At 39.6% G+C, this 20,361-nt stretch overlaps 1 protein-coding gene across 1 annotated transcript in view; it reads left to right on the top strand.

Moving 5' to 3' along the window:
* The window catches only part of LOC116316023 (transmembrane protein FAM155A), an 86,110-nt gene extending 79,892 nt beyond the window's left edge, over window positions 1–6,218 (top strand). Inside the window, exon 3 of the mRNA XM_031734473.2 lies at window positions 757–6,218. Within this exon, the coding sequence (XP_031590333.1) occupies window positions 757–1,058 (302 nt within the window). The 3' untranslated portion in view covers window positions 1,059–6,218. The remainder of the gene's footprint in view (window positions 1–756) is intronic.
* Window positions 6,219–20,361: the final 14,143 nt, after the last annotated feature.

The following is a 20,361-nucleotide window of genomic DNA, read 5'->3' as shown; positions in this document are numbered from 1 at the left end:
CAATCAATATGGCCGTTTTTTTCACAGTAAATTCAAACCAGTATTCTTTTCTTTTCATTGTCAATGTGTCTTATAAGCCCAACATCAGTAACATGTAAAGTCTTCTCTCGCTCCATTTCTTCTCGTCCCCTTCTAAAACAATTTATTTGGAGAAATTTTTATAAATATTTTGCATATCTGTTAAAAAGAAAATAGTATGCTCCTCAAACACCTGGGAACTTTATTTACTTATTTATTCATCTATTTATTTTTGCTGTGGCTTAATAAATTAGAAGTTAATAATACACATTCAGTAAATATTTTTGGATAATGGTTAATAACTACATTTTTTGCACTAATGAGTATTTATGGATCCAGAAGAGTTTAAGGACTTTTTTTCTTACCAGAGGCAGCAAATTAAATATGTGCTCTGTACAGCAGGAGAGACTGATTATGGGAGTTCATAAATAAGTGAGTGAGAGGGTTATAGCTTCTGGAGCTCTTTCAGTTTTATCTGCTGTGTCTTTGCATTGTATATGCATATGTGTGTCAACTGTAATCCAAAAAATGGAAGCTTTGTCAGAGGCATGCAGTAACTACATTGTTCCTCTTCTTGCAGGTAGGTCGTAGACAGGAAGCAGGAAACATTTTTTTCTTTCTTTTGCTTTTTTTTAAAAAGCAAAAACAAGTATGAATTTATTAAAAATGCTGCACAGAAAAGTGCATTTCTCACTCTTTTTTCTTTACACCCCTCCCACCCCCAAAAACAACCTCCAGGGCTGCTGGAAGACTATCCATCAGGTGTGGACCCAGATGCAGAGTGCTGTGACGTACGGTGGTACTTGAAAGCAGACAACCGTTCCCGGGGGACCCTGAAAAGAACTCACCCACCATGCCAGCACCGTACCTCCCTCAGCTCCTCAGCAGCCTGCAGACTGTGTAACAGCCGGCTCAAACTCTGCCTGCTGGTCCTTGTCCTCCTACACACTGTTGCCAGCCTCACAGCATCCCACAATGCAACAGGACTGGGCCTCCCCACCATCACGCCTCTGGAGGAGAGCCCTGCCAACGAGGAGTGATAGAGCTGCCAGGAGAAGGTGAGGTTGTTGGGGTGGGGGATTCCCTCACCATGGCAACCGATGTGGAAAAATACAGCCACAGCTGTGCGAGCGGCTGGAGCTGTACGCCTGTGGACATCCTGCAACGCTTTCTGGCAAATGGAAAATGTGGGACGCTTTGATATTAAAAGACACGGGAATCAATCAAGACAAATGAATAACTAAACAAACAGACATACTGCGGGGTTCAAACAGTCCCTTCTGTAGGGAAAGGGGACAATGCCACAGCCTTTGTTGAGAGGGAAGGTCAGCTTCCTCGTGGCTGAGTTTCTCTCACTACGCTTTTTTACACTGTGTTCCAATTATTGGTTTCTGTTGCACTGGCTAACTATGGAATAACACAATCATATTCTCTTTTTAATGTTCATCCTTTGTCTTTGTTTCTGAGTCTCTCATAGAGGAAGGAAATGTGTCTGCCTTGAAATAAGACAGACAACGTGTAAAGAAAAAGAGAAATATCTTGCAAGTTTGTCTGTGTGTGCGTTTTCTAAATTTACTTGTGTGCGTGTGAGCATGTGTGTGTAAGAGAATGAGTGTGTGTTGCTGACACAAAAGTCTACCTAACAGGCTGGTACGGCAGATGATTTTTATGGAGGCCCCCTCAGATGTCACTTAGCTCTGCCATGGTGTTTTCATGGCCACAATCTCATTAAACACCACTGACTTTTTTGAATGTGGTTCTGATGTCCATAATAAATACAGTGTTTAACGCAGGTTTACAGTTTCCCCTTAATTTGTTTTGTGAGATAACATTGACCCATTAATGCTGCTTTTAAATCCAAAATAGCAAAACCTGGCATTAGAAACCAGGGCCCGTTCCATTTTTCCAATGCTTTAAATCTCAGATGAGCTCTTTTTAATACAACGTGGGTCTTACTAGCTTTGACCATAATTCCTCATTTTTGGCTATTCAGTCTAAGAGGTTTGATCAAATATAAAGTGTAAAATTTAGGCCATATGCATATGCATGGTTCTTTGCATTTAGGTAACTGTCATGAAGACTTCAGGTGCCAAAGAAATGGATTAGAAAATGTGCTTATCTGCTCTCCATTGTCTTTGTTACCTCAGCGAATGTTGTAGCATCATTACTACTACGTAAAGTGTCCTCATGACCAATAGAACCGACTGTCAAAACTACAAAAATGAAATCCAATTTGTGGTGAGCCAGATGAAAGCTTTAGGTTCATGTTGTGACAGGGCTGAGCCATGTGGACAAAATTTACAAATGATCAGAATTTTAAAAGGTTAAACGTTTTTTAGGGGTTACTTCCAGGATTTTGGATCACTGGATTTAAAATCATCATGTTTTTAATGCAGAGAAAATATTAAGTAAACATGAGTCGTTTTCACACTTTCACTGCAGCGACATACTTCTCTGGACATCTGGTTACGGGGCTGCATGCAGAATGCAGATGTCCTCATTAAATAGTTTTTAACCTGCCGTAACATTGTCTGGAGTTAATGTGTGAAAATGACGACAGTGACACAAGTAAAGCAGGGTGGCGAGTGACAAGTTCATTTTTGTCAGCTTTTTATGGTGGATGTAAACCTAATGAATTATTGGAAAAATGATCACCTTTGTTAGTGTACACAAAACTATAAGATTCAGAGATAGGGCAATTTTATCTCACCGAATGAAATTAAGCCTATGCTTGTCTTAATCGAGGACATTACTTCTGGTTATTCTAAACAAAACTCCACTTGTCAGCATGGCTGAGCAAAGCTGACTGATGCTGGGATAAAAAAACATTAGATCAGTATATTTAGCACCGTTAATTCAGTCATAAAAAGACTTGATCTTTTTTAAGGTACTATCCAGTCAAATAGTGTCTGCAGCATACAAACAGCATTTATTACTCCTTTCCCCTTAAGCCTTGGATCGGCTTCTTCACCTTGACATGGGTTCATAATAAAAATGTAACAGAAATATGACTAATAAATCACTCTATGCTATGAATACTACTTGAAAACAAAAACTCAATTTGCTGTTTGCCCCTGAACTAAAACCTAACCTCAGGCTTTTTATTCAAAGGAAACACAGTGACTGGATGTTACCTTTAATGACCTTTCGTAATTTTAAACTATAATTCCCATGTAATTCTAAAAAGGATAAAATGTCAACATCTCATTAGGAACGGTAGCTCGCTATCTGCAGCTACTCCGGTTTCTTACACTGTATTCCTGCTCCCCGGCCCCTTGTGCTGAGCTGGTCACATACAACACACAGACTGACATTCCACATCTGATTAGCACAGCGCTGATTCAGTTCTGACATTTCTGTTGAATCCAAATGTGTATTACATGAACTGCATGTGGAGGCGCTGCAAGGTTATGAAAGCCTCTTTTGTTGATTGTCTTCAGCCCCACTCCCTGAATGCATCACATCTTATCCCATATCAGCTCCTGTAGCATGCCCACTGTCTTGTACTTTTTCTCCTGACACGTCAAACTCCTGTCTCATTAAGTAAAGGGCTTATTAAGATATACAGATCAAACGCCATCAAAACAGACATCAAGCACATTCAAAAAGGTTGCATCCAAATTGTTAGTAAAGAAAAGGTAAAAACCTGGCTCATTTATTATTACTGTTATTGTTATTATTTTGAACTCATGCGGTTTCAGTACAAAGGTATTCCACCGGCTGTTACTGGAAAGCAGAAACAGAAACAAACACAGAGAGAGGAGCATGCCATTGTTTGTGTTTGCACCAATCACATTATCTGTGATCATCTAGGTCCGCTGACACTTTGATTTATAAATGTTGACCTGTGTGTGAAAAGAGAGGAATGGTTTGACCTTAAGGGCTGACTTCTTCTTTTGTTTCTGGTTTTATTTCTTGTCTCTTTGATGAACAAGGCTGTGAGATCAGGTACCCGGTAAAGATGAGTAGATAAACAGCTTTTGCTGGATGCATTTTTTTCCCCCCACTCTCGAATATGTTTATTACTTATATGAGATGTCCAGTCTGATATCTGATGTCAACACTTTTATTATTAACCTTATATGAGGATTTAAAATTCATCATTATTCACACAATTTCTATGTAATAAGTATATTGGCTTATTTTGGCACTTACTGTTTAGACCCTGCCCCAGTCTCATTACCATTGCTGCTTGCATGAAATGCATACATAACTGTTTCATGGTCATGTGGCACGGCACACCCATGCCCATCATAAATGACTGCTTCCGGTTTCAGAACAATGCTGCTATACCATTGGCCACCAGTAGATGGCAATAGATTTATTCTTTTCCACTGACACTTCTGCTAAAGGCCTACCACAAAAGGTCTGACAGATAAACGGAAACCAGGAAGGCAGAGCCCTTGAAAAAACTGGCTCGGGTCCATGTGTGCTGCTGCTGCTGTGTGCTCTTCTTTTGTTCTTATGCATAGATGTAGGTTTATGTCTCTGAGTCTCTTTAGAGAGCTCATTTGTGTTTAAATGACCTTGTGGCAGTGGGACAGATGTGGCAAACCACAGCTGTCTTTCACCACACAGGGTCTTGCAACATTACCTATCTGATATTAGCTGCAGTCCTGAAGCATGCATTTTAGTGTGAAATCAGTACAGTGATTGCACAGTAGAGTGTGTAATAACTGTGTCATTGCCCCAAAACAGACTCGGTATTATTTGCATTTTTCCTTTCTCGTCTTAAGGAAATTCTTCCCCCAAATTTCCATAACATGAAATGCAGTAGAGGATGTGCAGACAAGGCCAGGCAGCGGTTAATGGTGCCAAAGCATAAATAAATCAAATTTAAAATACAGCATGACACAGTGCTTTTCATAATGACACATAATGGACATTAGAAGGAATACATAGATTGCCTCGCAAGTGTCATGCCAGCCTTGTCACAAGCACATGTAAGAGATGAGTCCACCTTGAAGTGTAATATGTTCAGCAGATTGTGATTTCATCCTGCCGTTAATGGCCGGCGGTCATGCTGCGATCCAGCAGCCACCAAAAGCCAACCGGCGGACGTGCCTATTCGATAAACCTGCATTCAAAAGTCATGCAGAGAGCATGTTTGCTTTACACGCAGCAGAGCATCCTGACTGTGGTTGCATGGGTGCGAATGCTGTGCATATGTGTTGTCCATCACACGCCTTCACACATGTTTGCACCAAGTATGGACATTTCTGTGTGCAAGATTTCTTCCAAAAAGAAAAAAAAAAGAATTAGATTTGACTGATGTAAATCTCTGATTTGACTTTTGTTGGTAATGCAGGCATGCACGCAACAGTTACTCTGTGATAATTTTATTTTTTTGTATGTATTGGTTCGTCAAATTTTTTACTGCATTATAATGAGAAGAAATTGTGTAGGGTCCTATAGATTCAGACTAGATGCCAGACAACGGTCTGTAGCGATCATAGGTTACGGTCTATCACGTTCCATTACACACTGACTTACAAAAAATCGAATTTTGTGTTTTACCCCTGCACATATAGCGTATGTATGCCTCTTGCCCCGACCACCCTGTGCACCTACCACTAAATAATATGTACACAAATATTGCCCTCTTTCACTCTTTCTCAGCCTCTCTCTGTTTTCACAATAGTTCTGTTCTCTATCCTGTGGATCTATGCAGAAGCCCATTCCTTTTTTGGTTGTAAATATGTTCCCTAGTATGCTGAACAATGTATGTCTCTCCTTGTGTACTTTGAGTTGATGTCATGCTGTTACTTTCTTCTTCTTCTTCTCCTCCTTCTTCTACTTCTGATCCTTTTTTTATTTAAGCGTCTCAGATCATTGATGTTAAAAGAGAGCGTGGTGAGGTTTAACCAATAGACTTGTCCTCAGCTTTGCAACCTTATTGTGGAAGGTTGTGGCTTTGTGTGTGCATAAGCGAATGATTTATGATTATAGAGATGAAAAAGGTTCAAAGGCATATAGAAATATCATTGCGATTATGATTATTATTATTACTATTATACTACCAGTATATTGTAATATTATAGATGCTTTAGTTCAAGTAACTTCTTTAATTTTTCTACAAACAACTTTGATGAAATGATTTATAAAACAGTCTCACAAGTCATGATCTTTTCGAAAAGTATGAAAACTACTGCTACAATGATTAAAATTGTGTTCTGATGAAAATAAATACAGACATATAATCTGTTCCTCTGTGGTGCTTTTGCATGATGTGACTTGCTTTCAATCAATGTACAAAGGTAGTGGTGAACACGACGCACTAACCATACAAAACTCATATTTAGGGTTTCATAAAGATATAAAGACATGTTTGAAAAAGTGAGGACAGTAGGAGAAGCAAAAAAACATGAGTTAACATCTAAAACTATCTCTGAACAGCAGTTTCCACAACCTTTAAGCTGACGACGCTGGCTGCAATAACAGAACATCGCTGGAAAGTAACAGTGCTGACAGCAGTTAACTGTGGTGTTAATAAAGCACTCTGCTGACGTGTGCAGCAAAGGACATGTACAGTGCTTAACAGATTAAGTAGACAACCCATTGTAAGTTAATGCTACAGCTGCGCTAAATGAGCAGCATCAATTTTCAAAATTATTTTTATGTTTCTGTAATGTTAATCCACCAAATTGCATAAGATTTTTTATTAAAGTGATATGTTAAAGGCTAAAATATAGTTATTTTTGTTACCCATGGATTTTCAAATTTACAGTTTTACATAAAAGCAGAAAAATTACAAAAATATAGCAAAGCATATTTTGGGACATAAAGTGTGACTATAGTGTGTTATTTTACTAATAAACAACAATCAAATGTTTTGTTTTAAAGAACTCTTTTGATAGATTTGTAAAATATTTCTGTTTTCATTTTATGAAAAGTGGTCTTAAGAAATTTATTAAGCTTTGTATTTTGAGTCCCATAAAAGATGGGAAAATATACAAAAAACACAATTATATCATAAATGGAATAAAATCAATCCCAGTATTGTATGAAAACAGAAAAAAAGATAATTAGAAACAAATTTGACTATGCCAGGAAAATGTTATTATCCTTTTCCATAATTGTTTAGCACTTAAGGCCAAAGTAAAACTCATATAAAATCCCAAATAATGAAAATAACCTTTTTTTTGGCAAACTTTTGTTATAATTTTATTAGTTATATTTTTTTTATAACCATAATTTTTGGTTATTTTTAGCAGTATCTACACGCTGGTGTGCCACAGCATTGCTTAAACATGCAGTTCCATTTATAACCTTGAGATGGCAGTGAAAGTACATTAAATGGAGCATATGCTGGCATATATTAAACCCAAGAATAGAAAAATAGAAAAATAAAAAAAGGATAATCAAGAGGTCATGAATGAATGCTTTATGGAGATTTACTGAGTCACATCAGAGATGAACTGTACATATTATCACTTCAGCAGAGAGGTGGGTTTGTGTACATATTTCTCTCATTAGAAATACAGCACATCATTTAAATTCTGTGCATCGAAGGTGAGAGTTATGGCAGAGGAGTGGATCCATTTTCCTATTACACATTATGAAACTGCTGACCAAGAACCAGTGAGGCCAGTAAGGTCAGTTGCATACACACTCACCATTAATAATTAATGTCGCAGCACATGCATTTATTCAGCTGCTTACCGAGCATCAGATACTACAGCTCCCCTGAATTTGAATGCTAATGTGCTATACTCTGTAAGGGAACTCAAAGGTGTTTGGATTAATATTTCTTGTGGTCCATGAACTATGTCACATTATGTGAACTGAATTATTGAGGGTCACTGAGATCCATTGAGATATATTGCCCACAGACAGTCTCAGAACTCGGTGCTATTGTAATGGAGGATTATAAAGCTAAAGAACAATAACAAATGGCATATTCTTGTTTACCTTCCGCTCTGTGCCACAGGCCCTTCCATTTTGGATTAAAGCCCTCATTTCTATTTCAGCTTGTTGGGGGGGATGAAGTGCTCAGCGGACTAATCCTCAACTAACCCGCCAATAGTCTGCATCCAATATTCCACCTGTCATTCAAACCACAGCCTCTGTGTGTCTGTGTGGTATTAAGAGGCCATGTGGTTTTAAAATAGAGGTTGGTTGCTGGATTTACTGATAAATGTAAAGTTTAATGGATATCTGATTTTTAAATCCTCAGAAAACATTCCAGTTTTAGTGTGTGAGGCCTTGAAAGAATTGTGATACCTGTGTGCTTTGATATATTCACCAACAGAGGTCAGCACAATGCTGCTGTTAGAGGAAATGTAAAGTTCTCCAAAAACGAATAACCAGTCAGAATGGCTCATCCAGTCTATTAACCCGTTGAAAACTCCACATGGCCTTGTTTCAGGAATTAGCACTCCAAAGAAGTAGCAGCAAATATTTTTCACCTCTAATTAGTGATTAGTAAGATTTCAGGTCCTCTATTCCTGCTAAAAGTACCATAGCCACAAGAGGGCACTGTCACAAAACATAACTACGTACAGTATGGCTCATAATCACTTTTTTGCACAAATGAGTATTAACCAGAGCCGAGCAGCTCTAGTTTTGATTTAACATCACTGTATGTATCTTTTATGTAGGTGTGAGAGCCCTCTGTTAAATGCAGACCTTGCGTGTGCGGGTTTCACAATATTAAAGCTTATAAAGCGTTTATGTAATCGTCGCTCGTAACAGTTTTAAGCCAAGTCTTGGCGCATCCTGCTGTGTTTTTTTTTTTTTTTTAACTTATTTTTAGAACACAGTTTGTGTACTGTCTGAATTCAGGTATTAAAAAAGAGGGGATGGGGAGGGAAGCAACATTAGGAATACGAGGATTTAAGAGAGACGATCTGCCTGAGAGGAAATTGTAGCAGCTCATTCATATCCGTGCTGACATATGGAAAAGTGAAGCTCTTTATGTTGCTCCACTGATCTGCAACAATTCACTGTTTTGAGGGTTGAGTGAATAATTAAACTAACTATTAAGTGAACCCTAATTAATTAGCAAAGCAGACCGTGGCCCTGTGTTATAAATACTGTCTATCTGTGAGTAACATTTTGTTAAGTGTCAGTCACAGTATTAAAAAAAATCCTCTGTTTCTCTTGAGGTGCTTCCAAGCTTGAGGCCTGTTTAGCTTTTAGTTCCCCAGTCAAATAGACCTTGAGTCTGGTCAGGGACCCCTGGACAGCAACTGGTCACCAGGGAAAATGTGTAGCCTATTCTGTGACCGGTTGGGGAATGGCTGCAAGTTCCATGCATGACATTGGTTGCAACAACCTATAGCATGTTGCAATGAAACACCTCCTTGCAATTGCTATGGTTACAACTTGGTTGCCACAGTCACCAGTAGATAGCATAGAATACACTGACATGTCTGCAAATATCTGCTAAAACTAGCAGAGTGGTAGTTACACTGTGAAAAGTAGCGTGCAACTACTTGCTAACTGTGCATGCAGGGTGTATATTTTTTTTCCCCAGGCCTGTGTGACTGAGGCCTTACTCAGGAAGTCTTGATGCATGCTCAATCATCCAGGTAAGGAAATCCCAAAAAGTTGATTCTGTTCACCACAAAACTATCAACTAAGAGTATTAGCATTATAGAGTTAGTCTAATGGATTGCCAGCATCTTTTCTGCTGTTAAAACAGGCCACATGAGCACAGGGGAAAGACATTCAGCAAATAGCCTAGGGTGGATCTGAACCCAGCCCTGTATTAGCCTTACCATATAAAGGTTATCTATTCAACCCAGTGAGCTGCTGGCACCCTGACTTATTGCAATCTTGAGAAACCGGTCCACTGATTCTCACTGGCCTCCACAATAATGTGAAAGGACAGTTACAGTATGGACATTTTGAAGCATAGCCATCATGGACTGTGTTTTACAGTTTTCTATGGCCCCTGACTTTCAAGAGGTAATATACTGAAGAAGATATTGACATGTCTGTGCGAAGCCACAGCAACATCCCACAGTATTATGCAATCTTAACCCAACATCTTTAATCCTCAGTGGAACGGCTGTGCAGAAATTACAAGCAGCGATTTGGTGCAGTCTCAGGACAAATAAGAAGAGGGGGGGGAAACACATTTATACAATTGGAATTAAAGTCAAATGCACAGTCCAGAGCTTTCAAAATCAGTGGACTTGTGCTTAGACTTTTGTCAGGACCTGTTTTTTATTAATGCTCTGTAATTTGTCATCTTTTTCATCTGATTTAATCACGTAGTCTAAATGGTTTCCAAGCTGAAGCACCCTTCTCGGTTAGTTGATGGATGGATCTTTCATTACCTACCTGCTGTATACACACACACGCCCCACTCTACTGTTTCATATTACAAAAACCATATTAATAATAGCAATGTAGAGAGAGCAATAAATTTAAAAAAAAATCGAGTAATTTAGATTGAATATTTTTTTATTTATTTACTTATTTATTTATCTAGTTTCCCTTGTACAAAATGAAGCTATTTAACCACGACTGCAAGCTTACTGTACATGGACCTCAAGAAGGATGCTCATATGAATAGTTCTGATGTGTTTATTTTCCATGTGCATGTGTGATTGTCCTCTCAACTGAACAGATTTAAGCTAGAAGTTAAGTCTAGATAAAAGTGATTTGAAATCTTTTTTTCATCAAATTAGGGTTTGGTTGAAACCAGAGAAGTTATATAAAAGCAACTTTCAGTTTCATTTGAGGTCCTCACAAGATATAAATTTATAGCTTGAACCATGTAATATTTGTGAATTTAAAAAAAAGTCTGCCAATTAAATGTTTTCAATAGAAAGAGTTTGTTTCATTTTAGATTTCTTGCCAGGTTTAATTTTAGTATAATGCTCTCTAAGGGATTTATAGCCAATTTAATTACAATGGGATTAATAGGAAAATAATCCTCTATAAATGAAGTATAGAGGAGTATTTTGATGTAAGTTTTTGATGAATCAATTCCGTGATTTTTTACATTTAATGTGGCACTAATGTGACACCTAATTCATCCTAAATTGCTCTGATTTCATTAAAACATTAAAAAAAAGACACATTTTCCAGTTTTTATATAACTGAGCAGTGACATATGTTAAAACTCAATCTTTTCAGTTTTTCATGTCTGGACTGTGGACATGTTTATTTCTGATATAAGGGTAAGGCCGTTTAAGGGAATTAACCTATTTCAGAGCCTGTCTAAAATGGCTGTTTGAATAACTGAATAAAACACAGTTATGTCATCACATATTTTTGTATTTTTGGCAAAGCCACACAAAATAAATCAGGTAAGAAAAGAATGCAGCTTTGCAAGACTCAACAAAGCTGTATGAAGTCAAATGGAGAGGCTAAAACTACCATTAAGTAAAACTGTATGAAAAATATAGACATAGTCCACATGTCACCTTCTTAGAGGTTTGAAACAGACTGTGAGGATGTTTATATGGTAGCAAGTTATCAATTACATGGTAGCCCCACCTAAAAGTTAACCCTGATGTGTGAAACTAACAATTACGACCATAAACTCACCCAAAAAGTCTTTAGTGAAGCCAAAGATCAAGTAGGCAGAAGGGTCAGATTGTACAGACTTGGATAAAATTAAATGTCTTTTTGTAACCACAGTAGTTGTCCCCTGGTGACTGTTTAATAACAGTGTGGGTTTAAGGTATCTGAACATGTCATACACACCTGCATGCACACACACACATGCACACACACACAAACAAAGACACACACACACACACACACACACACACACACACACACACACACACACACACACACACACACACACAGAGCACAGTCTGGAAACCATTTCTCATCCCCATCATCATCACCATGGTAGCACTTCAAAGAGCTTGTCTAAAGCTCTAATGTGCAATAAGAGGTTCTTAGAGATGCACCTTGAAGATGGGTCAAACAAACACTTCCTTCCCATTTATGATTCTTTCTCATTTTTGCCACTTCTTGTTCATCAAAATCAGACAAGAGGCTGTAGACCAGACCAACGTCATACTGAAAGGATATTTTTATATGTCAAAGCTACTGTGATATGAAGGAGATGGAAAAGAAAGGAGCAAACAAACAAAGCGCAACACTGGACTAGTAATACTGTATGCATTTCAGCTAAACACAGATACATCCGGAAGTTGAGAACCTTCAGTGCATCACACATTTACCACTGTGAATCCTTTCTGCTTTACTCAGTGATGTTGATGTCCTTACAAAAGTTTGAAAGTCCTCAAATTCTTCTCCCCAATAAGACTGTGCCTCTGTTGAGAGCTAAAAGTTTTCAAAGCCTGGATACAAAAGCTCCATCCAGAGATGACGCACGCTGTGAAACACAGTTCCCAATTCAGACTCTAAGAGTGGACACAGGGGTTATGTGGAACAAGCTGTACCCATCTGGCCACCAAGGTGCTTCAGTGAATGAGATAGTTTGACAGTGAAGTCTAGCTGCAGTTAATTTTGTGATTAGTGCCACGGCTAAGCAGCAAGATGAGTGACTGGGCACACTACATCCCACTCACTTAAAAGGTCACAGGCCACACAGATGGGATGGACAGAAGATTTACAAGTTAATGGGTAATGGGGTAAAAAATATTTTCATCTGTTTAGCTATTGGCTTTGGGATGGCTACTTTTAGAAGTGACTAATCCTCAAAACAACACACACACACATATACACACAAATATGCATATGCAATGTATTTTTAAAAAGAAGCACATGACTCACATTGCCAGTGTAGTTCTTAGTTGTCTTAATAGGAAAATATCATGCGCTGTCTCACTCACGCACGTGTGTGTGGACACAATTACACATGTACACAAGTACACAGGCCACACAGAGCATCAGTGATTAGACCCAAATGGAGCTGAACCCTGACTGATAGCATCTGCTTCTAAAGCCATCTGTGCAGACATCAGCCACTGAGTGATGATGGACGTATAGTGTCTAAACTAAAATGAGAGCGTGCTCAGATTCAGACTTCCGTCTCATTACTTCTGCAGTACAGAAAAAAATAAAAGCTTGTTTGCTTTGTTTTTCTTTAGATGAAGTATAAATTTGGTTTATAAATCATGTAAGACACCAAGATATAAGATATAAGAAAAGAAATATATCATATACATCACTAAAGTAAGAGCCTTGAATAAGATGATGGATGTTTTTGCCTGGAAGCTGTTGTATGAGTGAAGTTTGAAGTCAGGCATCTTACTGTGTTACTGTTTGGGTTTGATTCATTTAATAACAGAGAGCATAAACTTTTATATATACAACAGCTTTTTCACTGTTAATTCAAAATCCAGAGAAAAGCCTTAAGAACAGAAGCTAATAGTTTTCTTTGATTTCTTTCTTTCTTTCTTTTAAAAATTAAAAATTGTCAAAATGCTGAAGATCTACACATCTTGCACTGCATCTAATAAAGAAGCCTCTGCTCTGAGACGCACAACAGCTGTTCTCAACTAGTTTCCTTCTGCAATAGCAGCATTTCTTTCTGCAATAGCAACATTGTGACTCACACCTTATTTAGAGCTTCTGTGACAAAATCTCTTGCGTAAAGCAACGTAGATAGTGACATGTTTTCCCTTCAGAGCCTCAAACTCAGATAATGACTGAAAAAAGGAATGAAAATATGATTTCGTAAAATGTGTTATGTGTGTTATTTCCTAACAGCGGAGGGCTTAATCACATGCCCGATTTTCATTATACAAGCCACAGCTTTCATACACCATAGACTACACTCTGTCTGCCCAGCAACACACCTGAGATATGGCTGCCTCCAAATTAATCTGCACCTGTGGCCTCAGAGGGACTGGTTTTAACAAGGAATCACATACTCTAAATAATACCACACCAAGACCTTCGTAATAGGAAATGAAATAGTCAGTCACGGATCCTATGCTTGCTCATCCATGAACGTTTGTGATTATCTTTCATATATCACAAATGACACATTTGTATTTTACAGACCTATAGACTTTACACAGCTGCTAAACAGGGTGTTAATCTAATTGTAGTGGTGGCATGACTGATGTTTATTGACTCATTGGCAGGGTATGAACCTTCACCTTCACCTTAGTCTTGAACAGTGTACAGAAAAAACACAGGAAGACAGGGAATATGGCACAATTTGGACAGAGAAATGTTCCCCGAAATGCACACTTAAATCTTCACATATTTCCAAAGAGCTGCACAACACTTAGAAAAGCTGTTATCCAATAACATATTACATGTTTAAGCAATATGGCAGGTCTACAGTCTGATGTCTTTTTTATTGTTTGTTACCATTGTTGCCTGTAATGCATTCCAAAATAAGTCATTACTGTTATCACATTAGGTTTTTCAGTAATGGAACACATTACTGTATTAAATTCAGTAATCACATTACAGCTGCAATTATGTTGTTACATTGTTACAAAGGTTCATCAGTTATTTGCATGCCAGACAGACAGAAAAAAAAAAAAAAAAAAAAAAATGTGTCTTTTTCATTCTCTGCACTTACACTACAATCATCTGGACATTGCACTTATTTTTATTTTTTTATATTTTATTGTTAAAATATCTATTTTTTCTAGAATAAGAAAATGCTGAAAATAATGGTGAAGTGCAGTTGCGCCAAGAGCAGGAACAACTGCATTAAAAATACCAACACAGTCTCTTTGTAAACATCTGCACAGACTGCACGCTAACATAAACCCAGCCAAGAGCCCAGAATGATTGCATGCCAACCCCCAGCACAGCAGCCAGAGCCTGATCTTCCACAGGTAACAAAAAGCAGTGATGAGCAGTCAGGATTGTACGGCGTTGTAGCTTCCATTTCCACATGTGCACGTTTGTAGAATCACCGTGGCAATCTGTGTAAGGTATCTTTTGGGTTGATTTTAAACCTTTATACAAATTACTTTCTGCAGTGAGTAATTAAGTAATGTACTGTAATTATTTTTTTGACTAATGACCTGGACACTGTTTATAACATGATATTACCATGTGTCTCCAGCCTGCATTAGTTCTATATACTTCAGGTTAAAAAAAGTAATAATAATTATTATTATTATTTCTAAGGTTATAATGTTTATAATGTTAATAATAATGTGAATTAATACAATTTTAATAATAATAGTATTATCATCAATAACAATAATGAGGAGGAGGAGGAGAAGCAAACCATCAGTTGGGCATGTAACCAACCCATTAATTTAAAACAAACAGATAAACCACCCAAACATTCGTCATGAAGAATCATGAAAAGAACATGAAAGAAATGTTGATTATTCTTGTAACTATATGGACAGAGTTAGACTACATGGAATATGATGGATGCTAAATGACCAAAATGATTTGATCCCATAAGGAACCACAGCCTAGTGTGCTGACTGGAGATGGCTACCTGGATTTCCAGTCACATTAAATATTGTACTAGTTACTCTCTATCCGTCGCTATCATAGCAATATATTTTAAAGAACGCGCGTGCTCAGATTCAGACTTTGTGACATTATTACTGCAGTGCTGAAAAAAATAAATGCTTTGTTTTTCTTTAGATCAAGTATAAATTTGGTTTATAAATCATGTAAGACACCAAGTTATAAGATGCCAAAAAAGAAATATATCATATACATCACTAAAGTGAGAGCCCTGAATAAGGTGGTGGATGTTTTTGCCTGGAAACTGTTGTATGAGTGAAGTTTGAAGTCATGCATCTTACTGTGTTACTGTTTGGGCTTGATTTAAGCTGTTCCACCTGCTTTCAGATATTAGTCCTGGATTAAGAAAGATGCTGAAGATGCCAGTCCATTGTTATAGCGCTATCATAGCGATACACATTTTAAATTGTGCTGCCATAGTTAGCAGCTGATGATCTTAAAGTAGTGTTCATGTTAGCGTCCAAATTTTAAATACGACCTGTATCTGAAACATTATAATAAAGGCATCCAAAAACAACATTGTTCCATCAGTTTACTCATATTAGACTTCACAAAAGTCTGTTCAAGGTTAAGTTACCAAATGACTTGAATGAATGATCCTGAAATCTGCTTCCAACCATCTTTCATCCCTACTATGACATAAACATAGCACAATGTTTAGGAACAAATGGATGCGAGAGGAAATTTTTTTGTATGACAAATAAAAGTGACATTTAGAGACTAAATGAAATATGCTGTCTCATTTTTTTCTTATCATAAATTTGAAAGGTTCAGGATCTAACAATGTAGGTTAAGTGCTATAAAGTCTGGGTGTTGCAGTTGTGTGTAAATGTTTACCTGAGACTAACAGCCAGCGGCGGACTAATGCAAGAACAAATACAATGACATCACACGGAGAAATGGATACTGCAAACTGAGTTATATCGCTTGACTTGTGTCCTGAAAGTCAAGTGGAATGGTTTGAAACATTAGTGTTTTCTTAATGCAAACAAAATCTAATATGGAGAAAGCAGAAGATTTGAATTTTAGAGCACAAATAAAGTTTGGTTCAATCAGCTTGATTGTATTTTTTGTTGCCCGTACATCACCTTGGCAGCAGCGATGGCTGACATTTTTTCTGATCTGTTTTCATGTTATAGGAATCATCTAAGTGCCACCACATTAGAAATCACAGTAATATTATTTGATTTGACCACAAATGGTCTTATCGAGATTAGTTTACCAATATATTTGTTCTAATTTCCAAATTGTTTTCCATCAGTGTATCAGCATTTGGTCCTGTCTTGGATGATTAGCCATGGCTTTAAAATATTCCCCACAGTGTGTCCATGTATAACTCAGGCAAACAAGGCAAGACTTGGGTTTTTTTTTTACTTTCTGTACAAGAAAGCAGCTCTGTCCACAGGTGTGGTATAAAATATTGTAAATGTCAAGTCCCAGTGGAGTCAGCAAGACAAGAATCCATGTGTATGAAGACAGATTCTTGAAATACAGTTCAAAGGTAGCACTGAAAGTTGCATCCCATTTTCCCTGAATGAATTATCAGTTATGTGGGGTTTGGATAAACATCTTTGTGATCTTCTCATAGGAAAACTGAAATCTGATTTTATGAAATACTCACAGGATGCTTAGTAAATGAAAGTAGCAACTAGTATGTTTCCTTTCAGTCGTGCTGCTTCTCTCTTTGCTGTTTTCATTCACAGACAAACATTCTTTTGCACATAGCTTAACGTTCACATCATTAGTACAGTGCTACTTTTAATTTTACCACATTATTCAAAAGTAGAAGACTATAGTTTGCTTTCTGACTAAAATGATAATACTATTTATTTACAGTCCAAAAAGTGTGTGTTTCCTTAGGCACAATGTAATGATTTCATTTCATTTTGTTATCCGAATCCAAATAAAAGTGATCCCACTAGAGGTTTTCGGCGATAATTAATGGTCAACAACAGGAACAGATCTTCAAGCATAGAAGGAATAATAAGTGAGAAAGTGATTTCTGCAGGATGACATGTGTTTAAACTGTGCAACTAAGGCAGCATTTCATCTGATTTTGTATTAAATGTCTGTGCAAGGGAAAAGGCATATTGTCTTAATAGTGTATCTTAAAGTATGGCAGTATGTTGTTTTGGATTCTTTCTGTAGCTCTTACATTGCGTTTAGCATCCTTATGGAGCAACATCATCACTTAAAATAGGAACCATTAGTTGAAGAGACCATCACCAGTCTAGCATTGCTATAGTACGAGATTGCCCTCATCAGTCTCCCCAGGCTCCTGATTGATGTCGTTGATAACTGCAGAGGGATTTGATGTGATTGTCCAATGTTGTGACAATCACTCACAAATAGAAGGATCTGAAATTTTACCTCCATACAGTAAAGACTGAGAGAAGAAATAGCATGCCTTTCAGACAATCAAAGAGGAGAAACTATGCAGGTTTCTTGCTCAAGGAATCTTTGTTACAGGCAGAGGAGTCCCACAAAAATAGGAGAAGAGATTTATTTATAAACCCTGGCACATAAAACCACAAATCAGCTAACGTTAGACATTCCTGAGAGCCATTTTTTGTAACTCTCAGACATACTTAAGACTGAATGAGAAAAAAAGGAACAATATGACTGATGCTTATGTTCAGACTGGGGACTGCATGCATATCTATTCCTGTGAGGTTGTGACGTAGGACAAATTAATTGTAAAAAAATAGCAGATGGCTCTCTTCCACAGCATGTCTTATCCTGTCTTCCTTCTTTCACCCCAACCAATCACGGCAGATGGCCGCCCTCCTGAGCCTGGTTCTGCCGGAGGTTTCTTCCTGTTAAAAGGGAGTTTTTCCTTCCCACTGTCGCCAAAGTGCTTGCTCATAGGGGGTTCAAGGTTCAAGGTTCTTTATTTGTCATATGCATAGTTATACAAGTATAACACACAGTGAAATGTATCCTGACACGATCCTCGACATGTGCAAAAACATGGGGGTAGAGGATAACATTATAAATATATATTGTGGCATGCAGAGGAATCTCAACAAAGAAGCTCACGGAGAGATTGAGCTTGCAGTTCAACCCCAAACTGGTAGGGGGAGCTCTTTATTTAAACACACACACCTGTACCACACTGTGCTACAGAGGGTCAATAACCACAAGCCTGAACTCACTCACGGTACTACATTCTTTCATCAGCAATAACTGTCATTGAAATTATACTGCAGCATAAACACAACATTCAAGGTAACAGTTAAAAGTAATGTAAACATAAGCAATAAAACAAGAACATGAAAACAGCAGTACATGTCCAAAGGCATGATGGGAGAGAACTAGCTGCTCCCCCAACACGCCACACAGCCCCCACCTGAGTGGTTAGCTGTCCCCAGCAACCGGCATGTCCATAGCAAAGTCTCTGAGGTGTTGGGGAAGGCGACGGCGTCGTTGAGGGCGTTCGTGGGTCCCCAGCCGCCTCTGAGGCCAGGTTGGGGGCCTGCAGTTGAAGCTGGGACCCTGGCTCCTCCCTGGGTGGACTCAAGGGCTGATAGGGTGCCAGGCGATCACGATGGAGTACGACCACCCTGTTCCGTTTGACCAGCCGCACCCTGTAGACCACATCGGACAGCCTCTCGAGAACAGTGCAGGGTCCAACCCACTGGCTCATCAGTTTGGGGGAAAGCCCTTTCTTCCTCTCCGGGCTGTAGACCCACACATGCTGACCTGGCAAGAGTCCTTCACCCTTGCAGCGGGTATCATAAGCTCGCTTCTGCCGGGAGCCTGCATCTCGGAGAGCCTGCCTGGTCAACTGGTGCACCTCCCGTAGCCGGGCGAGGAGGTTGTGGAGGTAGCCCAACCCGGGGTCCCCGCACACTTCCGGCTCGGGGGGGGACCCAAACACCAAGTCCACTGGGGTCCGAAGCTCATGACCGAACATCAAGGCCGCTGGAGTGCACTTAGTAGATTCCTGGACTGCAGAACGGTAGGCCATTAGGACCAGGGGAAGGTGTTGATCCCAGTCACGCTGCTGGCGGGAGGTCAGGATAGCAAGCTGGGTGGCCAGGGTGTGGTTGAAGCGTTCCACCAACCCATCGCTTTGGGGGTGCAGTGGCGTCGTCCGGGTCTTCCTGATACCCAGCCGCTGACAGACCTCCTTGAACACCGCACCTCAAAATTCCGGCCCTGGTCGCTGTGCAGTTCCTCTGGTACCCGAACCGGCAGAACATCTCGTTGACCAGACGCTCAGCAGTGGTAACAGCACTCTGGTCAGGGACTGCATAGGCCTCAGGCCACTTAGTGAAGTAGTCCATAGCAACCAGGACATAGCGGTTCCCCTGGTCCGTGGTGGGGAAGGGCCCCAGGATGTCCACACCAACCCGCTCCATGGGAGCCCCCACCTGATACTGCTGCAAGGGGGCATGAGAGCGTTGGGAAGGCCCTTTCTGAGCCGTGCAGGCATCGCACCGATGGACATGGAGCTCTACGTCCTGGCGACACCCGGGCCAGTAGAACCGAGACCGAAGTCGCCGCAGAGTCTTGGTAACTCCAAAGTGTCCTGCCCCCGCCGCACCATGGACCAGCTGGAGGACCCTGGACCGCAACTGTTGAGGTACCAAGAGCTGGAAGACCTCACGGTGACCCCCGGGAGCCTGCCAGCGCCGATAGAGGAGGCCGTTTCGGCTTGTGAGGTTGGCCCATTGGGAGTAGAGAGCCTTGGTCTCGAGGTCCAGTGCAGATACTTCTGGCCATGATGGTCTCTGACCGGCCCCAATCCAACACTGAACCCGGGAAAGGGCAGGGTCTTGGTTCTGGTCGTGTTGCAGCCGTTGGGGATCCATGGCCTCCAGACCCTCGGTATCCCCTGCGGTGGACTGGACCTGAAGACTGCTACAATGCCCACCCGGAACAGAGTCATTCTCATGGCCGCCCTGTGGTGACGCGATCACTGAAGTCATGCCCTCCCGG

Source organism: Oreochromis aureus, linkage group 16 (genome assembly GCF_013358895.1).
Source record: "Oreochromis aureus strain Israel breed Guangdong linkage group 16, ZZ_aureus, whole genome shotgun sequence".
Taxonomy (NCBI): Eukaryota; Metazoa; Chordata; class Actinopteri; order Cichliformes; family Cichlidae; genus Oreochromis; species Oreochromis aureus.
Note: the sequence above shows the minus strand (reverse complement) of the source record. Positions and strands in the feature narration are given on the sequence as shown.